Source organism: Tursiops truncatus, chromosome 5 (genome assembly GCF_011762595.2).
Source record: "Tursiops truncatus isolate mTurTru1 chromosome 5, mTurTru1.mat.Y, whole genome shotgun sequence".
Classification (NCBI taxonomy): domain Eukaryota; kingdom Metazoa; phylum Chordata; class Mammalia; order Artiodactyla; family Delphinidae; genus Tursiops; species Tursiops truncatus.
In genome coordinates, this window is record NC_047038.1 from 36,159,629 (window position 1) to 36,175,616 (window position 15,988).

A 15,988-nucleotide genomic window follows, 5' to 3' on the forward strand; every position below is an offset into this window, starting at 1 on the left:
GTGCCCCAGGTGCACTCCCACTTGGGTAACTTTGGTTTGTCCACTTGACTGTGCACACTTGGAGGATTGGGACAACATCTACTTTTCCTCAGCATCTCCTCAGGAGCACTCTTATGCATTGGTGACTCATAGCAGGGACTCCATATTCTGTGAGTGGATGAATAAAAACTAGATTGCAGGGCTTCCCTGGTGGCGCAGTGGATGGGAGTCCGCCTGCCGATGCGGGGGACGCGGGTTCGTGCCCCGGTCCGAGAAGATCCTACATGCCGTGGAGCGGCTGGGCCCGTGAACCGTGGCCGCTGGGCCTGCGGGTCCGGAGCCTGTGCTCCGCGACAGGAGAGGCTACAACAGTGAGAGGCCCGCGTACCGCAAAACAAACAAACAAAAACCACTAGATTGCAAGCTTTGCATCTTCGCTGAGTGAGGTCTTAAGACACTCTTGCATTTGACCTTAACAAATGTCCTATCCATGGATTTAGCATTTAGGTAGTTACCATCCAGAAGGAGATGAGGGTGGCGTGAAGGGTTTCTGGAGGTAAAAAATAAAGACTTCCCAAGTGGTACTTTGGCAGTGGGGAGAAGGCAGGCCTGGCATATTAATGGGCTTCACTGCATTTCACACTGAAAGCAAGCTTTTACAAGAGGAATCTTCCATATATATATGTTGAATCATTAAAGTACACATTTCCCCAGGGTCTTGACCGAATAACTGCTTGGCGTTAGAACTTGGGGTCAATTCCATGGGAAAACTCCACGGTTCTGATGCAGAATTGCATAAAGCAAAGAGGTGGCTGTTCGAGATTTTGTACCTGTCCCCAAATTATGCTGCCATGTACTTTATATCAGACCATATTCATAGCCCCTCAGGGTTTAAATCCGAAGCAAATATTTGACTTATACAACCTCAAAGTTGAAAGGAACCTTTTAAATTATGTAAATTTTTCTGTGTTTGTGCATTTGAGGCTGCAGAGAGGAGTGTCCATTGCTTCTTCCCCACCCCCAGTCTCCCCTCTAGTGTAGGAATTGCAAGTACCTCTCCTTGCCCACCTCCAGTGGCAGGGAGATCTCACCACTTCACACAGCAGCCTGCTTCACTCTTGGACCAGCTGTGTTGTTGGAAAGTCTTTTGCATGTAGAAGGGAGAGTCTACCTTTTGCCCTCAGAATTTTCCACAGGTTTCTTCCTCTTCCACACTGATATTCCTAGAGGCTCTGGACAATATTTCTCAGTTACTTAGGACCTTCTCTTTTCCAAAATAGCCCCAGTTCTTTACTGCAATTTCCAAGTACAGTGTTTGGATTTTTCTCTCCTTTTTTCCCTTCTTTTCTGCTTTTTTTCTTTTTGCTGTCCTTTATTTCTGAGCATGTAGAACAAAATGGATCCAAAATAAAACTTTAATTATTGGGCACCTTTTAAACTGGTTTAAATACTTTCCGGGTCCATAGACTCCTTTGAGAAACTGATAAAAACAATGGAAACTTTTCCCAGCTTCCTCAAATGCACAGCCACAGAACATTCATCAGAGAGCACTGGGCTTCATAGGCTGGTATTCGTTGTGTCGTGAGCTGTTACTCATCTTAAGTAATCCTGTGAGTTGGGTACTTTGAGTAGCTCCACTAATAGAAAGAAAACAAAAAACAACGGAAACACAGAGATTACGTTATTGCCGCAGGTCACCCAGCTAAGAAGCTGTGTGGGAACAAGCTGTAGTCTCTGGTGTGAAGGATCTCATAGTCTCATGCGGGAAATGGACATATAAAAATGAGCCAGTAGACGAAGTTCTGTGCAGTTGGGAAACAATGCTAACAAGGGTGCAAGCCTTACGCTTTAGGAACTCCAGGAGGTAAGCACATGTTCCTGGAAGCAGGACACTGCCCCTGACAAGGTGAGTTGCAAGAAATCCAGGTAGCAGATGCCACAGACAAAGGCACAGGGTGTGAAAGTGCAGCTCAGAGAGCCAGCATATAGTGTGAGTATACGAGTATAGCACAAGGCCAGGAGAGGGCAGGGGTCAGGCCAGAGCCTGGGAGGGCATACTTTGTCCTGCATGTGAGGACAAGCTGGTGAAGGGTTTAAGGAGAGGCACGCCATAGTTGCATTTGTGACCAGAAAGGTCACTGGCTGTCGTGTGGAGGGGACAAGGCAGGCAGCAGGGAGACAGGTGGGGAGGGCTGACCTGGAGCAGGTGCTGTGGGAGGTGGAAATCAGCAGGGGGGTATGAGAACAATGGAGCAGATGCAGCAAGGTCTACAAAAGAGTTGGGTTTGGGGTGTGAGAGGTTAGAGAGAAGCTGAAGATGGAACTGGGCATTTGAATGAGATTTATCTCCCCACAATGGGAAGACTTTAAAAATCAGGCACTGAGCTCTGTCCACGCATTAATTCATTTTACTTTCAAAACCACGCTCTGCGTTATAGATGGAACACTGAAGCGCAGAGAGGTCAACGTGCCTAAGGCACAAGGGTAGTAAGTGCGGGACCCGATTAGAGCTCAGGTGTTCTGGCCTCTACTGCCGTGTCCTTAACCAGCAGACAGCGCTGCCTCTTTGTTAAATGAGTATTGAATGAGATAATAGTTGTAGAAGCATCTGGCTTACAGGAGGCGTTGTCAGTGTTTATCAGGTGAACAGGGCTCTGCCTTGAATGTCTTAATACTGGAGAGCCCTTTCCAACTTCCAGAGCCCTTTAATCTGCCTTACTCCCTTTTGGCCACAGTCGCAACCATCCTGTCAGAAGGACCGGTGAGGTGCATGGCATTGGGAATGGGCTTGAGATGTATGGTCTATTCCTGCTTATTCCCGTTTTTCAAAGGAAGGAACTGAGGCTCAGACATCTTAACTAGGTAGAGTGAGGAGAACACCGGGATAACTACCACGGGATGCTGGGCCATCACTTTGTAGGTACCAGGTGACTAGGTTCACATCTGACTCCACCGTCTCCTGGCTGTGTGACCTTGGGCAGAATCACTTCCCTTCTCTGAGTTTCCTTATTTGTAGCAATAATACCCACTTCTTAAGGTGACTTCAGAATTAAACATGAAAACCCATGTAATGCAGAAGTGATACTTAGTGTGTACTCAGGAATGTGGTTTTCTTGAAGGCCAAGGATTCCTGTTCAGATTGCTTTATATAAGGTAAAAGGCAGAGATGAAAAAATGCAGAAATGGGTCTACACGTATATACAGATTTAGCCAGCATCATCCTTCTATAGGGAGCCTGAAGGCCTTGCCCACTCCTGGGGTCATGACAGAGGTGTGTTATGTTAACGCCAGATACTCCATCAGGGAATATTTCCTGAATGTCTGTCAGGTACAATGGAGCTTGAAATCTCGCTGTTAACATTGCAGTTGTCATGGAAATGGGCCTCAGCTCACAGAAAAGGCCTGCAATCCATGGAGACCTCCTGTATTTCTTTGTTTTTTTTTTTTTTGTTGTTGTTGTTGTTTTTTGCTGTACGCCGGCCTCTCACCGTTGTGGCCTCTCCCGCTGCGGAGCACAGGCTCCGGACGCGCAGGCTCAGCGGCCATGGCTCACGGGTCCAGCCGCTCTGCGGCACGTGGGATGTTCCCGGACCGGGGCACGAACCTGTGTGCCCTGCATCAGCAGGCGGACTCCCAACCACTGCGCCACCAGGGAAGCCCGACCTCCTGTATTTCTGATTCATGAAGGAGGAAAATGCCACTGTGTCCTTGACCCATGCGGGTGGGAACAAATGTGTGCTCGTTATATTCAATCTCAGGCCTGTTGCCGCTTCCAGGGTTGCTTTCCTGAAAAGTGTGGCAAAGCACCACCGGCTGACAGGCCGTCCCCTGAGGCAGAATCAAAGGCAAATGGACTGGGTTTCTGTGAATAAATAATAAGAGCGTGCAGCTGCACTGCAGGCAGCACTTGCCACCGCAAGGAGTCTGGTTGGGCGATCTGTGAGCGGAGCCAGGGAGGAAGGGGGCTCTGGTCATGAAAGGAAGGAACAGAGTCCTGGGTTTATGAAGTATTTGAGCTGGAAAATCTCTCAGACAGCAATCACGGTGTCTGTGACTCCCAGCACAGAATTTGGAAGGTGTATCAATTCGCTTTGATGCAATAATGCCACGTAACAAACAACCTTGTAATTCCGTGGCTCACAATAGCAAATAGTTGTTTGTTGTTCACAGGTCTGCGGGTGGCAGAGACTTAGGAGGGCTTAGCTAGATTTATCTTCAGGCTTCTTTTTGGGTCAGGCATGCTCCTCATAGCATCTCATACTGGGACTCAGACTGAAGGAGACACCATTCCTTGGGTCTTGTGGTTTTCATGGTGGAGGATGGACTCCCAAGAAATGGAGCTGGAACCCACCTGCCTCTTAAAAGCTCGTGCTCAGACTGGTGCAGTCACATCCACTCTCATTCTGTTGGTCAAAGCAACTCGAGTAGGCACACCCACAGTCAGTGCGGCTGGGAGAGCCCTGCACCCACATTGGAACATGGCAAGTGTGGGAAGGCAGGAAGGATTGTGAAAGAAATAACACAATCTACCACCGAGGGTCTCCATCAAGATTATCCTACATGTTTGTTAATAACAAATTCCTGGCCCATAAACTAGACCTGGCAAATGAAAATCTTGACAAAAACACCTGGATTGGAGTTTTTAGCAGACAATCCCAGTGGATTTTCAGGATTAATCTAGGCTCTGGTGCCATGTTGTGAGTTGTACTTGCATGAGTGAGGGGTGTGCCTACCTGTCCTATTGAATGTTTGAGTTGCAGCGTGAGCCTTAGTGTCAGTGACTTGTAGAGTCTGAAGGACTAATAACTTTCAGAACTCACCTTGACATCTTGCCTTACGAGAAAGCCGTTTCACCTGCACTCAATGCACGGGCAAGCACATTTCTACCAAATGCGGCTTCCCTTATCTTTTTGAGACTCGTTTTCACTATTACCCTTTGGAGAGGAAGATATTCTTCATCTTTCCAGGAGTAACTTTTCATTTAATTTCTCTGAGCCCCTTCCCACGGATAAATCAGGCAGCCTCATGAGAATCTGTGTGCGCCTGCAGCCCCGGGATGGAGCTGCCCTTTTCGTGTGAAGGCCAGACCTCTGAGATCCGTTTTTGGCACTCATTCATTCACTGACCCCAGATTCCGATGTGTGTATTAGTGAAGAATTGTAGGAGAGGGGACATGGGAGTGTCACATGCCCTCCCCACAACTTCCTGGGTGGGATAATTAAAGTATTGATAGGATGGCACTCAGAGTGAAATGTATTTGAAACCAACTACATACATTGTGAAACATAATCTATGATTGTTTTTGTTCCGTGGCAATGTAAAGATTACAGATATGCCTGTGAGCCGAGAAAGAAAAGCAGTGAGGAACTCCAAGCCTGGGTGAGGTAGGAGGGAGAGGGACAGGGTCCCAGGGTTTGGAGAAACCTCACTGTCCCAGTGCCCAGTGGTGTTTCAGGACCACGGACAGCACAACATTCCCCTTTGCTTTCCTCGTTTACAGCGTGGAACCTGGAAACTGCAGAACACTGCTGTGTATATACTATGTATTTTGCTGGACTGTTCTCCTTCTCCTTCGTTTTTTCGGCTTCATGAACTTCTCATATTTCAGAACCCAGATCAAACATCTTCTCCTTGATGATAAAGTCACTGCCTTTCTCTGTCTCTGTAATAACAGCTTTTGTTCTCTACAGTTTTTCAGAGAGCCAAGGTTGCTAAACTAGTGATTTGGGGGTAAGTTGTTGGTTTGATGAGAGTAGCACCTCTTTTTTCTTCCGAGGCTCCGCAGACCGTAATGAGTTTTCTACTCCTCTGACTTTGGATTGGAAACGACCGACTTTATTCCCACCATGCAGGAAAGGAGGGAGAACAGAATGCAGGGAGGCGTCATGCTTCACTCAGGGACAGACAGTGATGCAAAAGATGCACTGTGATCCAGACCTCCCCTCCTGGTTGAGGCCGACTGTTGTTTATTTTGCTGTTGTGTGGGTAAGAATGTCTGAAGCTTTAAAGGTTCATTTTTGTAAGCGGCACTCAACATAGCAGTTAATGATTGTGAAGAGAGCAAAGGCATCCATCCCGCCAACACCAGCTCTTTCCTCCCGGTTGGGCTGGAGCGGAGATTAACGGTAGGTTTGGAGAAGAAGGCCTTCCCTTCTCTGGGCTACTCCTCTGACTCCCAGGATATTTGGCAATAGAGAAGTGATGAGGTTTAGGTGGGCCCCTTGTGAGAAGGCCTTCCAGCCTCATCTGTATTAGGTAGGCTTTGCATTAAGCAGGCTTCTGTTCCCAAGCCACAGGGTTAGGCTTTCAGGGAATTCTAAAAGCAGAGAAGAGAGGTTTCTGATCTGTCAGTCTACTCTTTCCTCCTTTTTCCTTTATTTCTCCCCTCCCCATTTCCTCCCTTTCGTTCTTCCCTCTTTCCTTCATATTCCCTTCCCTTTTATCACTCCTTTATCTCACTTTCCTCTTCTATCCTCACTCCCTCTGTCATTTCAAACACTCTCTTTTTCTCCCTGCCTCTCTCCTTGCCTCCTGGCTATCACCCGCTCTCCGCCCACTCAGCAAACACTTGCTAAGCACTGTGTAAGGTTTATGCCTGGTCCCTGGGGATTTGGAGATGACTCACACAGGGCTGTCCTGGCCGTGGAGGGGTGTCCAGCCCAGCAGGAGATGGGCACTTGAACAGTGACCGTGGTGTAATGAGTATTGTTGGGGAGATGTGTGCAAGGGGCCACGGGGACATAGGGAGGCACCTCAGGTCAAGAACTACCAGAAAGATCTACCTTGTGGAGAGTTTGGTATTTTGCTTTCCCACCTAACATTTTATTGTCTAGTGCTCTTATTTATCCTTAAATATTCCTGGAGAATATTTTAGTAGCTGTATGTCACCCCATTAGTGGTGTGGTTGCAAGATTGTCTGTAATTCTGGTTCACCTCTTTGTGTATAATTCTTTGACTCTGTTTGGGATATTTTCCTGAAGACAAATTCTCAGCATCAGATTTCTAGGTCAAAAGTCGTGAACAAGGGCTTCCCTGGTGGCGCAGTGGATGAGGGTCCGCCTGCCGATGCAGGGGACACGGGTTCGTGCCCCGGTCCAGGAAGATCCCACATGCCGCGGAGCGGCTGGGCCCGTGAGCCATGGCCACTGAGCCTGTGCATCTGGAGCCCGTGCTCCGCAGCGGGAGAGGCCACAACAGTGAGAGGCCCGCGTACCGCAAAAGAAAAAAAAAAAAAGTCGTGAACAATTTTAAGACTCTTCATACATTTTGTAAACGCGGCTGACGCCTACTCTTATTGAGAAATCCCCGCTTGGAGGAAAATGTAAAGGTTATCAGTTCCTCTTGTTCCACTTCTGCCCAGTTTTTGGATGATGCTTCAGTTCAGAAACTTTTGTAGGTTTGAATTCTTCCGTGATGAAAGCCCTTTCATTAGCATCGACACCAGCCTAGCCTTGCCCCAGCTCGTGGCCTTAGAGTCCCCATGAGCCAGCACCTGCTTGCCCCTCCAGCCTGACCACCCTGAGGTCATACTTCAGCCAGGGAAACCACTTACAGACCCCCAAGCACACCAGGCTCCCCCGAACCCCATACCTTTGCCCCACCATTCCCTCTCTCTGCAGTCTCTTCTCTCCTTTGCCATGTGGCTAATTCCTACTCATTCTTCAAGCTCAGAATGGGCATGATTCCCCTGGAAGGGCTGGAGTGGAGTCCTCCTCTGCTCCCACCACCCCTCTGTCCCAGCCCTTCCCACACTGGAGTGCAAAGGTCTGGTTATGACTCAGTCTCCCCCACTGGCCTATGTCTTTTAGCTGCACATATTCTTTCCTTAAGCAAATATTGATTGTACTTCCTGCTACAGAAAATGGCACAGAATAAACAATGTGTAACTCAGCTGAGTAGTCCCCACTGGTGGGCGTGGGCAAAGTGCTTTATATATGTACCCCGTGGGGTTCTCCCACGGCCCTGTGAGGCAGGGACAGTTATCCCCAATTTATAGATGAGGAAACTGAGGCTTGGAGAGGTTAAGTCGTGTGGCTAGCAAATGGGCAAGAATCGGAAGCTGCATCTGTCTGACTCTGGGCATTTTATTGTTGTACAGCACTGATCCAAGGACGTGAGCCGTGCTGAGCATAAGTCTCTTTAGGTCACTGCTGTCATCCTGGAAGGAACGGGCGGTCTCTGGCCTACCCTTGCTGTTTGATTTCTGTTGAGTTTTTAATGAGAGAGTTCATTTTCTTTCAAGGTATTTAAACGATGAATTTTGTACGGAGTTCGTCACTGTTCATATCTGTCGACTATTTGCTCCTCTTGGTAATCCTGGGAGAGTCAGGGTATTGTCTTTTTTCTTTTAAAGGTGTGACTTTTATTAAATTCTTAAAAGTTATGTATCATAAAATTCACTGTTTGGGGAGGGGATGGTTCTTTAGGCTTTCACACTCACACTTCCTGCATGAAGAAAGGGAATCCTGGAGAGCTAGGTCCTCAGGTTCTTTCTAAATTGCATCTGATTATGGGGTGTCATGGATTCTACAGGGTGAACGTGTTTAAAAACGTGACAGAAGTGTGTTTGCTGGAGCGAATGCTGGACAGGAAGTCAGGAAACCTTGGGTCTAACCTCCACGCCTGTTGGTTGTGTGAATTTGAGAGTTCAGCTCATCTCGAGCCCCATTTCCATCTGAGGTTGACTAGACCTCACATTCCACAAGAACCACTCAGCACAACCAGGCGTGGAGAGCGTCACTGTCGTAAATCACATTTCCTAAGGTGTCTTCTGAGGAGGAGTCCCTTTGTCAAATGTCTCGCAAAATGAAGGGTCTAAATTTGGAAGAGATCAAACTCAGTTCCCCTCTTGAATATTCACATTACACATCAGCAGAGTAAAGGATCTGGGAATTCCTGACATAAAAACGATCTTTGCTTCTGTTTAACCCAGAATTTTCTAAACTCACTACACCTGGGAATCTCCTTTGGGCTCAGCCTCTAACAAAACCCCTCTGGGCTAGAAAAGAACACGGTTTTGAAAGTGCCAGTTAAAAGGCAAACACAGTACTAACTGTAAGGAAGAAAAGAAAAAAGTCACATCAGCTCTTGCCTTCTGGTGGGCTTATTTTTTAGAAACATGCTGGCCCCTGAGAACAGAAAGAGCCGGGACCCCGGTGGTAGCTGCCCACAGTATCTGCTGGTAGTTGGTAGGGAGGGGGCGTGGATTTGAACATCTGATTCTGGGAAGGGCAGAGCAAGGCGGGGCTGATCTTCTGGCGTGCAGCGCATTAAATACCACCTTTCAGGACTAGCCTGAAAAGCCCTCTATTAAATGTGACAAGGCAGAAGGCTGCCTGTGGGAGGCCATGTTCCAGAAGCCAAGCACCAGCTGCCGATGAATCACAGTTTCCTGCTTTCTGGTGTCCGGGGAAACCTGCACACCAGCGTGTCTCTGCTTCTGGATATGCAGGGCCCATGCCTCTTTCCCTAGGTCCTGGCTTCAGTCTTACGGCTAAGAGGGAGGTTGTCGGCCCTGGGAGTGACTGAGCTTGAAGCCCCTTCCTCCAGAGACCCCTCTCCTCGAGAACAGGACATACTTCTCTTGCTTGGCTCGCGGCTCATAGTTCTTTGTCTTACGGCTGTGATGCCTTTTCTCTCCATCTTCACCCATTCATCCTTCAAGAATCAGTTCAGGCATCCATCCATCCATCCATCCATCCATCCATCCTGCCAGGCTGTGTCCAAAGTATCAGAGATGCAACAATGAAGAAAATAGATGAAATCTCTGCCCCCATGGAGCTAAGTCTCTTAAGAAACTGCAGGGGCAACTCTAGGTGGTACCATCCATCCACAGCAACGTGTCTATGATTGGCCCCCTGTGAGTTGTGCCTGACACAGCCAGTGGGGTAACACACCACAGCTCTGATGTCAGTGGGACAAGTCACATTTTTAAACAAACATGTAAATAGAGACTATGTCAGATATACTATATTAAGTACCATGTAAACATAAAGTGGGTAAGAGGTGAGGGGTCTGCAGGCAGGGCAGCGGTGTAAGGTGTTCCAAACAGGGCAGCCAAGGGGAGGGCTGTCAGGTAAGTGACACTGAGCAGAGACCTGAATCAAATGAGAGAGTGAATTTTGCCTACATAGTAGGATTCCAGGTTAAAAAGGGTCTTGCTGACCTGGCTTTCACTCCGGGGGAAAATATACCGCGACAAGAACCCACTGGAGGGCTCTGCGCAGCAGGCTGCGTGCTCTGTGTCTGCTCAGCAAGGCTTGCCTGATTCCTGAGTTTGGGTGAAGCCCTTCTTTTCCAGGCTTGCGCAGCATCCTCTGCCTTCCTCTCATGGTCAGTGCTTTGGGACCACTGGCACGGATCTGAGGCACATTCTGTGATAGAGGGTTCCTAAGAGTGTCCCGGCGGGATCGAGCCCCAGTTGCTCACAGTGTTAGCCAGATCAGTGCCTGCCTCCCTCACTCCACCTTGTGGAATAACCTCCCAGAATCACTGCTTGCCTCTAAATCCTTGTCTCAGGCTCTGCCTCCAGGGGAACCCATGCAAGACACTCCTTCTGAGGTTGGCTACCCTGAATCATTGCTGTCTGTTTCCTGTCTGTCTTCCTGACCAAAGGGTGGGGCTTAAGGGCAGAAGCTGTGTTTTATCCATCACCCCATCTCCAGCTAGGAGATAATACAAATAGTCAATATGCATGTGGCAAAAAAAATTCTCAGCCTCCAAGAAATGCAAATTAACAAATATTAATGATAACCAAGGGTGTTTTGGTGGTCTTGGGATGGCAAACTGGGGAGGTACTTTTGGAAGGCAATCTGGTCATATTTATCAAGGGCTGAACGCAAGGTTTATACTGTTTGACTCAGTTGTTACATTTCTGAGAATTTAGCCTAACAAACAGTACAAATTCAGGGAAAAGCTTTGTGCATAAAGATGTTCATTATAGCAATATGTATCATTGTGAAACATTAGAAAGAACAATGGGGGAAATTAACCATCTATTGTGCATCCACAAAATGGAATCTTTTGCAGCCACTTAAAAACTATGGTTATGGTAAAATGCAAAAAGGACACGATCCTGTTTTCTTTTTAGCTCCTAGAATTTGCTACCTCCCTTGCTGCCTCTGGGACCTGGCACACCATTTCTCTGCCCAGACACCCAGCACTCACCATACTGGCCTTCTCCCCCACCCTTTGTTTGGTTCAGCTTATCTAGAATTATTTTCTCGATCTGAGCTTGCCTTACCTGACCTTTAATAAGGTTGGCAGCCCTTTTACTTTGTGGCCACGGTGGGCACCCTATACTTCTCCCCTTTTGGAACCCCACCTGCTCCCAGGATTTGTTAAACTTCTGTCTCTCCCTCATCAGCTCCACGAGAGCTCATTCTACCCTGGCTCATCAGGGCCTGGCCCCGGGCTTGGAGCCGAGGCAATCGGCTGGTATCTAATGGGTGCATGGGTGAGTGAATGGCTGTGTGTGCTAGAATGACAAGTATGGAAAATAGAGGGAAATGGGAGAAAAACATCAGAACGTTGATTGGAGTTTTTCTGGGGGAGTTGCATTTATTTTTTGATCATTTCACTGTCTCTTAAAATGTCTCTAAATTGAGTTTTATTATATTCAACAGTTAGAGATCATGGACTAAAGTATTTATAGGTGAAATTATATGATATTTGGGATTTGCTTTATAATACCTCAGCGAAAACAAAGCCAAAGTGCTTGGAGGGGAAAGAGGTGAAAGGAGAAGGGTGAAGTATTTAAAGAATCTGGGTGAAGGTTCACAGGGGGCTTTTTGATACCATTACTTTAGAAAAGAGTTGAAAATTTTTATGTTAAAAGTTAGAAAGAAAAAAAACATTTCCTGGCTCTTCTCTAATGACATTTACTACTTTGCTTGGCTTTTCAGAGTGACCGACTCCTCATCAAGGGTGGACGAATCATCAACGATGACCAGTCCTTCTATGCCGATGTCTACCTGGAAGATGGACTCATAAAGTGGGTTGACCAAACAGACCTTTTAAGAAGCCCGTCTCCCTAGGCTGCCTGGCCCTTAGAGGGACTGGAAGGCTGGTGTTCTGCCCCAGAATGAATGTGCCAGCTCTTGTGACTCTCAGGGATGGAGAGATGTGGGGAGGTGCAAACCATGGCTGTAGAAGGGGCTTGTGTTTGTTGAGCGCCCCGTGACCGCACCAGGCTCCCTGCCACGGCGCTGACACAGGCCACGATGCCCACAGAGGCTGTGAAGTACACACGCTGGCCCCTCTTCTGTTCTTGGGAGGGGGGGCCGTGGGGTTAAGTGGCTGCCCCACGTTGCAGAATGAGTTAGGGTCAAGGCCTCGAATCCAACCTAGCTCATCTGACTGATTCACAGCTCTTTTTTCTCCCTGCCCAGAATTTCTGGAATTGGGTGGAGGGGGCTGGGAGAGAAGGAGTCATGTTTAGCCCCCAGGCAGAGCCTTGGCATTTAAAGGGAAGACATGCCTTGGGACTGGAGCTCTCCTTTGCCTCCTCCCCATTGGCTGCCCCTTCAGCCCTGCTAGGACCTCCCAAGTGTGTTAGTCTGTCTGGGCTGCCATAACACAGTACCCCAGATGGCATGGCCTACACAACAGAAATTTATTTCTCCCAGTTCTGGAGGCTGAAGGCCAGGATCAAGGTGCCAGCGGGATGGTTTCTCCTGAGGCCTCTCTCCCTGGCTTGCAGACAGCCGTCTTCTTGCTGTGTGCTCACGTGGCCTTTGCTCTTCTCTTCCTCTTATAAGGACGTCAGCCCTATTGCATTAGGACCCCCGACCTAGCAGCCTCATTTTAACTTAATTACCTGTTTATACACCTTATTTCCAAGCACAGTCACATTCGGAGGTATTGGGGCTTCAGTATGTGGATTTGGGGGACACAATTCAGTCCATTAAACACCAGACAGTGGTTTTTACGTGGTTTCCACATTTTACCATCTGCTGCTCGGCCTCTTCTTCTGGAGTCTGGGAGAGTAGAGTCAGAGACCATCTCAGGATCCAGTTTGGCAGCTGGCACTGGAAGGAAAGGCAGAGGGGGTGGGGTCTGTTGGTGGGCCCATCCTGGGGCCATGTATGCGCTGATGACGACGATGATGATGGTGAGGAGGGGAGAGAAGGGGGCTGTGGACTGTCATGATCATTAAGAGACCATCTGTGCAAAGACCCTGTGAAGAGTAGGTGCTCAAGGCAGCATTGAGCCCTCCCCTGCCTCCCTCTGCCTGCCCCCACCCCTAGTCCTGGATGGATCTGACCATTTCTGGGCCAGCTCAGGCCTCACCTCCTCCAGTTCATTCCCCCCGCTGCCCAGCTCACTCTTTCCAGCCCCACTGAAAACTTGATGTTTGCAGAACTTGCCAAGCACTCTTGCCTGGGAACAACCTTGCACCCATAAATTCTCTGCCTGAAATGCCTTGCTCCTCCCCCTATTCTCGTTTCATGCCCCTGCCCCCCAACTCCTGTTTGTCCTATGGGCCCAGCTTGTGTGGCTCCTCCTCCAGGAAGCCTTCCGGAGCCCAGGCTCTTCCTCTGTACTGGCTACCGCTCCCCCTGTGCTGGCTGCCTCTCCCCCCGGTTGTGCATTTGCCCCTGACGAGGGGTCTTGCCTTATTGCCTCCCAGCCAGGGACCTGGCACGATGCCAAGGATGGATGGGACCCTGGAGTGTTGAAGTGAGTGTAACATACAAACACTGACACATCAGATGGTGGGGACCTCGACCTCAGCCAGGGTACAGCCTGGAACCAGAAAGGAGATAAAGGCAGGGGGTGGGGTGGGGTGTGGTGAGATGCATGATAAAGTGAGGTTTCTAAGTCACCACTGCTTAGATAAGGCACAACCAATCGGCACCGAGTTCCCCACTTATGCGGGGCCTCTGGAGTCCTGGGGACAAAGAGACGCGGAGAACCCTGTCATGGGACCACCATTCCCTGCAGCGACACAGAGTTGGAGGTTGGAAGGCTGTGTGAACACCTGGAGACTTAGGCCACCCAGGGTATTCAGGAAATAGGCAGTTTCCGTAAATTCAATATTTGTCCGCTCCTCTTAGTGGGAGACGCCTTTTACTTTTAACCGTGTTGCTGAAAAGCTTTCTAAGCACTGGGGCTGCTTTTCCTGCCTTATTAAGCAGAGCGAGTGTCTGTGCCTGAATGTCTTGCAGGGTCTTCAGATGGTCACGTGGGGCACGGGTCCCCGCTGACTGAGAAGGAGGTGTGGAAGGGGGGAGAGCCTGAGGAACCGCTTGGCATGAGGAGGCTCGGTTATTTCCCTTCACTTTGATTAAACCCCAAGAATCCTTTCATTTTGCGGCCATTCGCCAAGTTTTACTAAAAGCTGTTCAGCCGGGTTTGTGCAGAATCCGTTATGATTCATCGAGGGCTCCATCCAATTGGCTAAGCATTGGAGAATCAGATGCTGATGGCGCAGGACTTTTTTCTGAGTGATGGTGAGGGTGACGTTGGGGTAAGGGCAGGGGTCTGCTTCTCCGGCTTCCTTCCTCTCTTCCCTTTCCTTCCGTGCACACTGCCGCTGAGAACCATTCGGGGAATCTTCCTCCTAATTCATGGGGGGCGGGGTTCCATTTAGTTTACTCCCAGTTCGGGGAGAATCTGCTGCTTCTGCAGAAGGGAAGCAGGGAGACAGCCGAGCTTGGTGGGCAGAGCCTGATACTAGACTTGGGGACAATGGGCTTGAATCCAGATCCAGCGCTGACTTGCTGCGTGGCCTTCGATAAGTCACCGCCCCGCCCCGGCTTCCGTTTTCCTCTTTTGCAGAATGTGAATACTTCCTCCGTCACAGGTTGTTGGCAGGGGATTAGAGAGCGTTTGTTAATAGGCGATGATCTGCCTGCTAAGAACGGCCCTGAGCCGTAGAGCTTTTGGCACCGCGGTGTGGCGGCTGAGTCACAGACCGGGATCGGATTGGGCTGTGCCGAGTGTCTGCGCATGCGCATTCTCATGGGGCTGAGCCCGTTCCTTTGCCAGTGCTACGCATTCTGAACATCACCCCGTCTTCTTTAGAAGATAGTGTGAGCGCAAGTGAGACCGTCGGTGAAGGGCTTATTAGAAGAGAATCCTATAGTTGGTGCTCAATAGCGGTTCACTGCTCTTGGTGTAAAGCTTGGGGGTGACTTCTCTGAACCCCATTCCCTTCAGCTCCTGGCACATGGCCATGAGCTTGGAGATGGACGGTGAGAAGATTGGACCAGGCAGGATTCTGTACATGACGATGGGAATTACGGAGGGAGTGGGGTGGCGATTAGAAGCAGCAGCGGCCGCAGTTGTAGTGCTGGTGGAATTGGCAGAAATGCTGACATTTCCTGGGGCTCGCCATGGCCCTGGCACTGCGCTTGGACTAGACCAGTTTCTGGTTTCAGGGTAGACAGTGTGCGATGCTCCAGTTCTGTGGAAGAGCCCCAGGTAGAGCCCCGTCACTTCTGTGCCCCGACGTGCCTGGACCAGCCGGCCCAGGAGTCCAGAAAAGCAAGGAGCTTTCGCACCTGCGAGTGGATTCTGTTTGGGGCCTGACATTGCGGTCACTGAAGGAATATTTTCCTATGTCTTCATCACTGGTATTTTTAGGTAACTTAGAAAAACCAATATTGGGGCCACATCCCAAGAGTTTAGAACAACTGGATTTCTTTTTTAAATAAAAATTGCTCGTGGTCAGATGTAGTGCTGTCAGCCGGGCACTGACCGTGGAGCTGTTGAATCTGTCCTGGTCTGGCTGAGCCTCCCTCACCCCACCCTGGTGAGGGATACGTCACCTGACTCTGGTTCCAACACATAAGACACAGTGGACACCGCAGGGGCAAGGCTTTGAAATTCCTAGGCTCTTCTTCCTCGTTTCCCAGCTTTTGGAATTTGCCCTCCTTCTAGAGGAAGTTTCCAGGCACCAAGCACATGGGGAAACAAAAGTGTTGGTCAGCCTGCCTAGGAGAGCTCTGCCACCCGCCGTGTGATTCCCTCATGGCAGGTCTTACGGGGGCTTAAGAAGCTTTCC

General features: G+C 49.3%; 1 protein-coding gene across 2 annotated transcripts in view; it reads left to right on the forward strand.

The window, feature by feature from the left end:
- The window catches only part of CRMP1 (collapsin response mediator protein 1), a 68,373-nt gene that overhangs the window by 11,636 nt on the left and 40,749 nt on the right, over positions 1–15,988 (forward strand). For both annotated transcript variants that reach the window (XM_019928054.3, XM_019928055.3), the window contains exon 2: positions 11,883–11,971. In XM_019928054.3, the coding sequence (XP_019783613.1) occupies positions 11,883–11,971 (89 nt within the window). The remainder of the gene's footprint in view (positions 1–11,882; positions 11,972–15,988) is intronic.